Source organism: Macaca mulatta, chromosome 19, assembly GCF_049350105.2.
Source record: "Macaca mulatta isolate MMU2019108-1 chromosome 19, T2T-MMU8v2.0, whole genome shotgun sequence".
NCBI lineage: Eukaryota > Metazoa > Chordata > Mammalia > Primates > Cercopithecidae > Macaca > Macaca mulatta.
In genome coordinates this window covers 13,239,620-13,251,942 of record NC_133424.1, presented here as the reverse complement: position 1 = coordinate 13,251,942, position 12,323 = coordinate 13,239,620, and the positions used below count along the sequence as shown (strand labels likewise).

Below are 12,323 nucleotides of genomic sequence, written 5' to 3'. Positions count from 1 at the left end.
TGTGAACTCCTTAGTCTGTGGCTTCGTGTGTCCTTGGCTTTGGTAGTAAAGAAATGTGGGGGGCACCCGGGATACTTGAGAGTGGGAAGATAGATGAATGTGAAAGATGGAAGATTAAATTCATAACATATATGAAATGTGCAGCTCATTCTCTGGGACTTCAACTCACTAAGGGTGAGCCATTAGTATCACAGCCCAGGTTCAAGACGCCCCTCTGCTGTACTCTAAACGGAGTGGTAAGGGCTGAGGCCTTGCCGCACTCTTATCATCAGCTAACCCTGGGTCAACGTTTTCGTGGAAGGCTCAGCCCAGCCCCAGGCCTGAGGGAAATTTATTTATTTATTTATTTATTTATTTATTTATTTATTTATTTTTGAGACGGAGTCTCGCTCTGTCACCCAGGCTGGAGTGCAGTGGCCGGATCTCAGCTCACTGCAAGCTCCGCCTCCCGGGTTCCCACCATTCTCCTGCCTCAGCCTCCCGAGTAGCTGGGACTACAGGCGCCCGCCACCTCGCCCGGCTAAGTTTTTGTATTTTTAGTAGAGACGGAGTTTCACTGTGTTAGCCAGGATGGTCTCGATCTCCTGACCTCGTGATCCGCCCGTCTCGGCCTCCCAAAGTGCTGGGATTACAGGCTTGAGCCACCGTGCCCGGCCGGGAAATTTATTAATATTAGTTACAATTACTCAGGAAAATGAGAAGTAGTTCCAGCTGTGGGGGGGGGAAACCACAATCTTCAGAATAAAATATTTTTTTTTGAGACCGGGTCTTGCTCTGTCACCCAGGCTGGAGTGCAGTGGCTCAAGCAATCCTCCCACCTCAGCCACCCAAGTAGCTGGGACCACAGGCGCATGCCACCATGCTGGCTAATCTTTGTATTTTTTGTAGAGGTGGTTTTCGCTATGTTGCGAAGGCTGGTCTTGAACTCCTGGGCTCAAGCTACCCACCTGCTTTAGCCTCCCAAAGTGCTGGGATTACAGATGTGGGCCACCACCCCCAGCCAGAATAAAATCTTACTGCAACCTTGTTGTGGCCCAAAGATCAACGTGAGAAAATTAAAAAATACACACATCCAATATTCAACAAATAAGGCCGGCATTCTAGTGAGAGGACAGACTATAAAAAGTGGAACTGGCCGGACGCGGTGGCGTACACCTGTAATCCCAGCACTTTGGGAGGCAGAGGCGGGCAGATCACGAGGTCAGGAGATCGAGACCATCCTGGGTAACACAGTGAAACTCCGTCTCTACTAAAAAATACAAAAAAATTAGCCGGGCGTGATGGTGGGTGCCTGTAGTCCCAGCTATTCCGGAGGCTGAGGCAGGAGAATGGTGTGAACCCGGGAGGCGGAGCTTGCAGTGAGCGGAGATCTCACCACTGCACTTCAGCCTGGGCAACAGAGGGAGACTCCGTCTCAAAAAAAAAAAATAAATAAAAAGAAGTGGAACTGTGCTAAGTCCTATAGAGAAAAACAGAAAGGCAGAGAATGATGGGGGAAACGGTTAAAATCTTATGTAGGGTGACCTGGAAAGGCCACACTGAGATGATGTTTGAACAGAGCCACGTAGAGAAGAGTGTCAAGTAGAGGAAACAGCAAGGACTGCTCAGATGATCTATGTGGATTGGTTAGCTGCCTGACCTTGAGCAGCTGAGATTACAGGTGCCTGCCACCACGCCCGGCCAATTCTTTGTAATTTTAGTAGAGATGGGGTTTCACCATGTTGGCCAGGATGGTCTTGACCTCCTGACCTCAGGTGATTCACCCACCTTGGCTTCTCGAAATGGTGGGATTACAGTCATGAGCCACCGCGCCCAGCCAACATGCTGTTTTAAAAAGTGTGGTCAGTTGTTTTAACAAGTGTGATGTTAGGCTGGGCACGGTGGCTCATGACTGTAATCCCAGCACTTTGGGAGGCCAAGGCGGGCGGATCACGAGGTCAGGAGTTGGAGACCAGCCTGGCCAACATGGTGAAACCCCGTCTCTACTAAAAAACACAAAAATTAGCTGGGTGTGGTGGCGGGCACCTGTAATCCCAGGTACTTGGGAGGTTGAGGCAGGAGAATCGCTTGAACCCGGGAGGCGGGGTTGCAGCCAGCCGAGATCGTTCCACTGCACACCAGCCACAGCGACAGTGTGAGGCTTTGTCTCAAAAAAAAAAAAAAAAAGTGATGTTACTGTTGAAAGTAACTTTCTGCCGGGCGCAGTGGCTCACGCCTGTAATCTCAGCACTTTGCGAGACCGAGGCGGGCGGATCACGAGGTCAGGAGATTGAGACCATCCTGGCTAATACGGTGAAACCTGTCCCTGCTAAAAATACAAAAATTAGTTCGGCCGGGTGCGGTGGCTCACGCCTGTAATCCCAGCTCTCAGGGAGGCAGAGGTGGGAGGACAGCTTGAACCCAGGAGTTCGAGACCTGCCTGGGCAATATAGCGATACCGCGTTCTTCACAAAAACGAAGAAGAAAAAAAAAAGCGTAAAGATTAGTTCCACGTTGTGGCACACGCCTGTAGTCCCAGCTACTCGGCAGGCTGAGGGGCAGGAGAATCGCTTGAACCCGGGAGGCTGAGGTTGCGGTGAGCCAAGATCGCGCCACTGCACTCCAGCCTGGGCGACAGAGTGAGACTCCATCTCAAAAAAAGAAAAAGGTAACTTTCCACTAGGCGCAGTCCTTCACGCCTGTAATCCTGGTACTTTGGGAGACCGAGTAGGGGGCGGATGACTTGAGCTCTGGAGTTCGAGACCAGCCTGGACAACGTAGTGAAACCCTGTCTTTACAAAAGTATACAAAGATTAGCCGGGTGTGGTGGTGCGCTCCTGTAGACCCAGCTACTTGGGGGGCCGAGGCAGAGGATCACTTGCGCCCAGGAGGCGGAGGTTGCAATGAGCCAAGCACTCCACTTGGAGGACTGCACTGCTGTCCTCCAAGGTTGGGTTGGGGAATGGGGTCTGGAGAGGTAGTTCTGAAGAAAAAAAAAAAGTCATTTCACTGAGGCCTCTGCAGTGTAACTGCATATTTCTGGCTGTGGGAAAAGAGGCAAGAGTTCCAATCGCTACTCCTTAAACTTGGAAAGGGGCCTTTGGGTTTCTGAGCTCAGTGTCACATATAACAGATGCCTTCGATAAAGCAGTGTTTTTTACAGAGCAGTATTTATGTCTCATTTAAAGAGACAGTGTCTCACTATGTTGCGCAGCCTGGAGTACAGTGGCGCAATCATGGCTCACTGCAGTCTCCTGGGACTCAAGGGATCCTAGCCCCTCACCTTCCTGAGTAGCTGGAACTACAGGCGCGCGCCACCCCGCCTGGCTTGAGTTTCGTTTTTAGCTAGTGTTGGCTGGCTCTCCGTATCGGCACGACAAGACATGCTAGTTTAAAAAGCGCAGAAACGGGCCGGGCGCGGTGGCTCAAGCCTGTAATCCCAGCACTTTGGGAGGCCGAGACGGGCGGATCACGAGGTCAGGAGATCAAGACCATCCTGGCTAACACGGTGAAACCCCGTCTCTACTAAAAAGTACAAAAAACTAGCCGGGCGAGGTGGCGGGCGCCTGTAGTCCCAGCTACTCGGGAGGCTGAGGCAGGAGAATGGCGGGAACCCGGGAGGCGGAGCTTGCAGTGAGCTGAGATCTGGCCACTGCACCCCAGCCTGGGCGACAGAGCGAGACTCCGTCTCAAAAAAAAAAAAAAAAAAAAAAAAAAAGCGCAGAAACGGCCGGGCGCGGTGGCTCAAGCCTGTAATCCCAGCACTTTGGGAGGCCGAGACGGGCGGATCACAAGGTCAGGAGATCAAGACCATCCTGGCTAACACGGTGAAACCCCGTCTCTACTAAAAATACAAAAAAATTAGCCGGGCGTGGTAGCGGGCGCCTGTAGTCCCAGCTACTCGGGAGGCTGAGGCAGGAGAATGGCGTGAACCCAGGAGGCGGAGCTTGTAGTGAGCCTAGATCGCGCCACTGCACTGCAGCCTGGGTGACAGAGCAAAGACTCCGTCTCAAAAAAAAAAAAAAAAAAAAAAAAGCGCAGAAACAGGAACCTGTATTTTCCAGCCTACGGCCAACGCAGTTGCAGAAGATCCTGCAAGCCGCCGGTGTTCTGTACTAAGCCAGTGTCTCACTTCGCTCGCTCGCTTCCGGTGGGCGCAGAAACGTCATCAGACAGCGCCGGAAGTGCCCTCGCGCTGCCTAGGAGACAAGACGCGAGACCGGCAGCGCCCACCCGGTCGCCATGGAGCTTCCCCTAGGGCAGTGCCATGATTCCCGCTCCTGGGACGATGACTCGGACCCAGAGTCAGAGACAGACCCAGACGCGCAGGCCGAGGCCTACGTGGCCCGCGTTCTCAGTCCGCCAAAATCCGGGCTGGCGTTCCCGCGTCCCTCGCAGCTATCCACGCCCGCCGCGTCCCCGAGCGCTTCGGAGCCTCGGGCCGCGTCCAAGGTTTCGGCCGTAAGTGAGCCAGGCCTTCTGAGCCTTCCCCCGGAGCTGCTGCTCGAGATCTGCTCCTACCTGGACGCCCGCCTCGTGCTCCACGTCCTGTCGCGCGTGTGCCACGCGCTGCGCGATCTCGTGTATGACCGTGTCACCTGGAGGCTACGCGCGCTACGCCGCGTACGCGCGCCCTACCCAGTGGTGGAAGGTGCGCGCACCCAGGGACTGGGGGCTCCCAGGCCAGGCTTGGGGCGGGGAAGAGGTGCATGGGGTGTTCTGGACACAGCCTCTGGAGCAGGCTTCGTGGCTGTCCTGGCTCAGGCTGGAGGCTGAGGTAGTTACTGGTGGTGCCGAAGCCCCTGAGGACCTCTGGGTGGACCACGAGGCAGGCAGGCACTTGGCTTCCTGAGACTGTGGTCCCTGGACGACTCAGGATCCAAATATCCTCAGGCTTGGGGTCTTGTGGTACTAAGCCCCTGACTCCTGACTGGGGATTAACACAGGGACTTGAAGCCTTAGGCTCTGGAGTTTATGCTAGGGCTCAAAGTGAGCCTAAGGATCCTCAGGTTCTGAGTCCAGCTTACAAGCTGAGACAGCACCTGTTGATGTCAAAACTTCTGAGCCCTAGAGCCTTGACCCAGTTAGGGGTGAGACAGTGGCTCTTGGCCCTGAGTTGATTGGTTCCTGAGGGAGAACAGCTTGTGACCTTTGAATCGATATTGTTGATCCTGATACAGCTGGATCCTCAGGCCCTTAAGCCAGCTTGGGTGTTTGATACCCTTAACCTGGAAGCTTTGATTCTGCTTCCAGGTCAAGGTAATCAAACACTCAACCTTAGAGAGGAATCAGGATCACTCTGGGATCAGTGATTCTCAAGGTGTTGCCATTCAACCCCCTAGGTCAGACTCTCCCAAACAGCTTAATAAACATAGATGCTTGGACCCTGTCCATACCACTGAATCTGCATCTGGGGTTTGCATTCTGCATATTGACAAGGCTCCCTAGTTTCCAGATACTCTTTGAGGAACAGCCCCCTTGGTCCGGTTCAGATGGCTGAGGCAGGAAGGGTTAGTCATGAGGCCCCAGCTTCTATGCTGAGCCTGAGGTCAGACCTCAACATCCTGAGACCACTGTCCCCTGAGTTTGGGTTGGGGGATGGGGCCTGGAGAGGTAGTTCTGAGACCCCAGTTCCCAATTTCTGGAAATTGGAGTGAGTAGTAGTCCTAGACCTGCCTGGGAAATGGGCAGGCAGTTGGCCCCAAGACCTGAGCCTGGGTTGGCTTGGGGCGGGAGTAGGGATCTCCATGGGGTTCTGTCCAAGTCTGGTGTAGGGTGGGTTCCCTGGAAGCCAGGGTTGGGCTTGGCCAGCTGGCGTGGGTGCTAGGGTCCCTGCCCACCGGGCACCCTACTCGTGGTAACCCACAGAGAAGAACTTTGACTGGCCGGCAGCCTGCATTGCGCTGGAGGAGCACCTGTCCCGCTGGGCAGAGGATGGGCGCCGGGCCGAATACTTCTGCTTGGCCGATGGGCACCTGGCTGCCGTTGACTCAGTGCTGCTGCTCCAGGTGAGACGGGGTCTGTGGGGGGCCAGGCAGGGGTGGGCCAGGGTGGCCCTGACAACATCACCTTGCTCCCTTTCCAGGGTGGGTCACTCTGTCTGTCGGGCTCCCGAGATCGCACTGTCAACTTGTGGGACCTGCGGCAGCTGGGGACGGAGCCCAGCCAGGTTCTGGTCAAGACCTTGGGTACTAAGCGGAATAGTACCCACGAGGTGAGGGGTCAGGTGGGGATAGGAGGTGTGAGGCCTGAGTACGGTATCTTGGTTAAGGCCCCAGGTTTTGGTACAGGATCACACAGATTTGAATCTGACTTTTCTATCCTTGGTGTGACTTTGGGTGAGATCTGTGTCTTCTCCGTGCCTCAGTTTCTACTTCTGTCCAGTGGGTGATTAGCATGAGGATGAAGGAGATGCATTATGCATTAATGTGGACATACATTAAGCTCAGTCTTTTTTTTTTTTTTTTTTGAGATGGAGTCCTGCTTTGTCACCCAGGCTGGAGTGCAGTGGTATGATCTCAGCTCACTGCAACCTCTGCCTCCCGGGTTCAAGTGATTCTCCTGCCTCAGCCTCCCAAGTAGCTGAGACTACAGGTGCATGCCACCACACCTGGCTAATTTTTTTTTTTTTTTTTTTTTTGAGATGGAGTCTCACTTTGTTGCTAGGCTGGAGTGTGGTGGTGCGATCTTGGCTCACTGAAACCTCCGCCTCCCAGGTTCAAGCAATTCTCTTGCCTCAGCCTCCTGAGTAGCTGGGACTACAGGTGCCCCGCCATCATGCCCAGCTAATGTTTGTACTTTTAGTAGAGACAGGGTTTCACCATGTTGGCCAGGATGTTCTCCATCTCCAGACCTCGTGATCTGCCTGCCTCAGCCTCCCAAAGTGCTGGGATTACAGGCATGAGCCACCCGGCCTTTATTTATATAGTTTTTGAGAGAATCTCGCTCTGTCACCCAAGCTGGAGTGCAATGGCATGATCTCGGCCCACTGCAACCTCTGCCTCCGGGGTTCAAGTGATTCTCCTGCCTCAGCCTCCCAAGTAGCTGGGATTACAGGTGCCTGCCACCATGCCCAGCTAATTTTTTTTAATGGAATCTCACTCTGTTGCTCAGGCTGTAGTGCAGTGGCACAATCTCAGCTTACTGCAACCTCGCCTCCTGAGCAGCTGGAATTATAGGCATGTGCCACCATGCCCAGCTAATTTTTTGTATGTGTGTGTATATATATATATATGTGTGTGTATATATATGTTTTTTTTTTTAATCTTTAGTAGACACAAGGTTTCGCCATGTTGGCCAGGCTGGTCTCAAACTCCTGGCCTCAAGTTATCTGCCTGCCTTAGCCTCCCAAAGTGCTAGGATTACAGGCATGAGCCACGGTGCCCGGCCAAGCTCAGGCTCTGACACACAGTAGGTGCTCAATAGATGTCAGGTACACCTTGAGAGGCCCAGTGCAGAGCAGTTATGAGACTGCCCTTAGAGATCAGCCGACTCTGAGCATGACTGTCATCTCGTGAGAAGTGACTGTGGAGGAGCATCTCTACCAGTCGCTAAGGTGGTCAGGCCGGTGGCTGAGAGCTCGGGCTTGGGGCCAGGTTGCTGGGTTCAAATTCACACTGTGCTGCTTCCTGGCTGTGTGACCTTGAGTGAGAAACTCAACCTCTCTGGGGCCCAGTTTCCCCATTTGTAAACTGAGATACATGATAGTGCCCTCCTCTGTGGGACTGGTGGGCAGTAAGTCAGCATCCACCACCCTGTGCGTATTAGCTCCTGAGGCAAGGGATGTTTTCTGCCCAATTTGCTGATGAATGAACTGAGGGAGGTGATACGGTTTGCCAGGTCACAAAGTAGAGGCCATACTCTTAATCACTTGTCATGGGGCTTCAAACCACCACTGGTGCTGAGTCTCTGCAAAACTTGACTTAGAAATGTTATTGGGCCAGGGTGCAGTTAGTTGCTCAGGCCTGTAATCCTAACACTTCGGGAGGCTGAGGCAGGAGGACTGCTTGAACCCAGGAGTTTGAGACCAGCCTGGGCAACATGGGAGACTCTGACTCTACAAAAAATACCAAAAAATTATCCGGGTGTGGTGGCCGGCACCTGTAGTCCCAGCTACTCGGGAGGCTGAGGCAGGAGAACGGCGTGACCCTGGGAGGCAGAGCTTGCTGTGAGCCAGGATCACGTCACTGCACTCCAGCCTGGGAGACAGAGCAAGACTCTGTCTCAAAAAAAAAAAAAAAAAAAAAAAAAAAAAATTAGCAGAGCATAGTGGCATGCACCTGTAGTTCCAGCTCTTCGGGAAGCTGTGGTACAAGGATCACTTGAGCCTGGGAGGTGGAGGCCGCAGTGAGCCATGATCGCACCACTGCATTCGTGCCTGGGTGACAGAGCAAGACATCATCTCAAAAAAAAAAAAAAAAAGTGTTTCTGTGCCAGGCACAGTGGCTCACACCTGTAATCCCAGCACTTTGGGAGGCTGAGGCGGGTGGATCACCTGAGGTTGGGAGTTTGAGACCAGCCTGGCCAACATGGTGAAACCCCGACTCTACTAATAATACAAAAATTAGCCGGGCGTGGTGGCACAAGCATGTAATCCCAGCTACTAGGGAGGCTAAGGCGGGAGAATCACTTAAACCCGGAAGGCGGAGGTTGCAGTGAGCCAAGATCAAGCCACTGCACTCCAGCCTGGATGACAAGAGTGAAATTCCGTCCCCCCAAAAAAAAAAAAATGTTTCTGGGTGGGGTGTGAAGTCAGGCTGACCTATGGACACAAACTTTAATCTGTAATCAACTGGAACTTGCTCTGGGTTCTTGCTCTGGGTTCCTTCCTCTGACCCTTGATTTTGTCGTCTGTGCAATGGGGATGATCACCTGGAGCCAAAGTTGGGTATTGTACTTACTGCAGCATCTATCACAGTGGGCATTGGGGAGGAAGAGCTGTGTGGCTTTGGGTGAGTCTCTTGACCTCTCTGAGCCTTACCTGCAAAAACACAACAATCCCAGTCTGGGACCCCCCATGGGCTGTGGCAGGTGTGTGACTGCTGCTCCCATCCCACAGGGCTGGGTGTGGTCACTGGCAGCGCAGGACCACCGCGTGTGCTCTGGCTCCTGGGACAGCACAGTGAAGCTCTGGGACCTGGCAGCAGATGGGCAGCAGTTCGGCGAGATAAAGTGTGAGGGGGTCTGGGCAGGGGATCTGGGGGGATAGGACCCTGCCGGGCCACAGCCAAAGCCCTGTGGTCTGTGTGTCCCCAGGACCAGCTCAGCCGTGCTGTGCCTCTCCTACCTGTCTGACGTCCTGGTGACTGGCACCTATGACAAGAAGGTGGCCATCTATGACCCCAGAGGTGGGCCAAGAATCCTGGGGCCCAGGTTGGGAGATGTCATGTTGGGGAAGGAGACAATGGGGCTTCACAGCCTGGCTGGGGTCATAGTCACATAACCACATACTCACCACTCGGAGTGGCCGTGCTGTGCTGGTACAATATAGGCAACTTGGGCAGCGGGTGCAGATGAAGTTTGGGCAGCCCTGGGGGCCGGTTAGAATCCTGGCTGTCCCACTTCCTACCTGTGTGACCCCCAGACAAGCTTGAAGCTCGGTTTCCCCATCTGTGAAATCCAGATAATAATACCACGCCAGCCCCATGGGTTAATGGGGGAAGATGATAATAGTAACAGTGGTAGATTAAGTACATTTTTTTATGCTGGGTGTGGTGGTGCCCACCTATAGTCCCAGCGACTCCGCAGGCTGAGGCAGGAGGATTGCTTCAGCCTAGGAATTTGAGTTCAACCTGGGCAACATAGTGAGACCCCCATATCTAAATGAAAAGTAATTAAAAATATATAAATAAATTCATTTACATAAGCACCTAGAAGGAACACTGCCTGGAACGTAAGTATTTTCTGTTATTTATCCATTCATTTTTTTTTTCTTTTCTTTTTTTTTTTTTTGAGATGGAGTCTCACTGTTACCCAGGCTGGAGTGCAGTGGCGCGATCTCAGCTCACCGCAACCTCCACCTCCTGGGTTCAAGCGACTCTCCTTCCTCAGCCTCCCGAGTAGCTGGGATTACAGGAGACTGCCACCATGCCTGGCTAATTTTTGAAATTTTAGTAGAGACGAGGTTTCACCATGTTGGCCAGGCTGGTCATGAACTCCTGACCTCAGGTGATCCACCCACCTTGGCTTCCCAAAGTACAGGGATTACAGGCATGAGCCACTGCGCCTGGCCATTTTTCTTTTTTTTTCAAATAGAGACGGGGTCTTGCCACGTTTCCCAGGCTGATCTTGAACTCCTGAGCTCAGGTGATCTGCCCGTATCAGCCTCCCAAAGTTCCGAGATTACAGGTGTGACCCACTGTGCCCGGCCTATTTATTCATTCTTCGTTAATTGAAGGGCCAGTGTACCTTGTCCAGGCAGAGCTGGAGCAGGGCTGCGGGATAGAGGCATGTTTCATGGCAACCTGAGGGTGGATGCAAAACTGAGACCCCCTTGGTCAGCTCTGTGCTAAGAACAATAGATGGGATCGGAGGAGGGATATGGGATGGGGACCGGGATGGGCAGAAGCCTGGGGCCTGGGTTTAGCTGAGGTGGGAGAGGAGAGAGGGGTCACTCTGTGGGGTAGGGGAATGAGCAGATCGAGGGTTTTGCCGGACAGGATGGAGACACGGGATGCTCCCATGGGCTGGGAGAGGGGGCCTTCAAGGGGCTCTGATATCCCTCCTCCCCGGCCCATCACCCATGAAGCCAGCCCAGCCCTGTTGAAGTGCCAGCAACTACACTCCAGACCCGTGCTGGCCCTGATGGCGGATGACCAGCACATCATCTCAGGCAGCGAGGACCGCACCCTGGTAGTGGTTGACCGCCGAGCCAACAGAGTCCTGCAGCGTCTGCAGGTGGGCCCTCCCCAGGGGCCTGGAGAGATGGGGACTGTCGCAGGCCCAGCACGGCCTGAGCTGTCCTGTCCCTTGTCCCTCTCATAGCTGGACTCTTACCTGCTCTGCATGTCCTACCAGGAACCCCAGCTCTGGGCTGGTGACAACCACGGCCTGCTGCACGTCTTCGTCAACCGCAACGGCTGCTTACAGCTTATCCGGGTCTGCTGGAGCTCCTGCCCCTGCCTGTTCCTCCCCCTGGGCCTCCTTCCTACCCCTGAGCCCCTGGTGGTGTGGGGGAGGGTGGGCCTTGGGAGAGCCTCGCCTGAGTGTTTCCTGATCCCCTTCCCGCAGTCCTTTGACGTGGGCCACAGCTTTCCCATCACTGGGATCCAGTACTCAGTGGGAGCCTTGTACACCACATCCACTGACAGGTCCATCCGGGTGAGGCTCCTGCCCAGTCCCTGCCCCTCCCCCACCTCCCATCAGCCAGGGGCATACCTCTTGACCTTGGCCCATTGCCCCTCACCAGGTGCACGTGCCCACAGACCCACCAAGGACCATCTGCACCCGAAAGTACGACAGTACGCTCAATAGGGTAAGGTCCTGCCCCATGTGCCCTGCCCAGCTGGCCAGAGCGCCATCGTCCCTGACTCCTCATGTCCTTCCCCGGTCCCAGGTCTGTGCTGAGGGCAACCTCGTGGTGGCCGGCTCTGGGGACGTGTCGCTAGAGGTCTGGAGGCTGCCGGCCTGAGCAGGTGGATGTGGATGTGGATACTGCCTACCGGAGGCTGGGCTTCCTCCTCTGTTCTTAGGGGACCATCCCCAATGTTGGTGCTGCCTCCGCCCCCGCCCCGCAGGCCTAGGGCACAAGGAGTCCTGGCCACGTTCGGGTGAGGGTCCTGGCCTGGGCCCTATGCCTGGGGGAAGGGTGAAGTTGGGGTTCAGGCCCACCCAGGGGGCCGCGCCCCGCTCTTGGGCCCTGGTTTTGTTATGATTTGGATGCCCTGCTCTCAGGTGAGAGCAAAGGAGAAATAAACCTGACATGTTGGTGCTTGGGCCTGAAGTGTGAGTGTGGTTAGCCTGCTGGGGCTCTGCCTGCGCCTGCTTGGGGTTGGGGGACTGCGGGCCTTCGTGGGAGTGACTGGGAGAGATAGCAAGTCTGGGCTGGGGGGTGCGTGTCAGCTGTTGCTGTGTGTTTATTTGAAGAGGGAGATTCCTGGGGATCATGGTCACCTGGGTCTATGATGTCACTTGTGTGTGTGTGATGTGTGATGTGTGTGGTGTGTAGATTATGACTCAAATCCTGGCCATTTGAAAGGGTAACTGCTCAGGCTACCCCATGAGTGCTGGGGACGGCAAGGGGGATGGCGTGTTCTCCGTCTGGGGCTCTAGGGTCTGTGGGTGCTGCTGTGGCTGTGACCCTGGGGTCAGGCCGGGGAGGGAGGCTGGGCCAGGTGTGTACCTGG

At 54.5% G+C, this 12,323-nt stretch overlaps 1 protein-coding gene and 1 long non-coding RNA gene across 4 annotated transcripts; one reads left to right on the top strand and one right to left on the bottom strand.

Moving 5' to 3' along the window:
• Positions 1-4,171: 4,171 nt before the first annotated feature.
• LOC144336723 (uncharacterized) lies at positions 4,172-8,709 on the bottom strand. Its single transcript, XR_013409047.1, has 3 exons — positions 8,563-8,709; positions 7,314-8,029; positions 4,172-6,540 (listed from the first exon to the last, which is right to left on the bottom strand). It is a non-coding gene; the product is annotated as an uncharacterized LOC144336723 (long non-coding RNA).
• FBXW9 (F-box and WD repeat domain containing 9) lies at positions 4,211-11,914 on the top strand. Of its 3 annotated transcripts, none has more exons than XM_028838692.2 (10): positions 4,211-4,630; positions 5,848-5,987; positions 6,065-6,193; positions 9,038-9,150; positions 9,235-9,326; positions 10,727-10,875; positions 10,996-11,076; positions 11,209-11,298; positions 11,387-11,452; positions 11,534-11,914. In XM_028838692.2, the coding sequence occupies exons 1-10, from the start codon at positions 4,222-4,224 to the stop codon at positions 11,606-11,608; spliced, it is 1,344 nt and encodes a 447-aa protein (XP_028694525.1). In that variant the 5' UTR covers positions 4,211-4,221; the 3' UTR covers positions 11,609-11,914. The 3 variants fall into 3 exon arrangements, with proteins under 3 accessions (XP_028694525.1, XP_001108547.1, XP_014978515.1); XM_001108547.5 differs by having other exon boundaries at positions 10,963-11,076; XM_015123029.3 differs by lacking the exon at positions 11,209-11,298 and having other exon boundaries at positions 10,963-11,076.
• Positions 11,915-12,323: the final 409 nt, after the last annotated feature.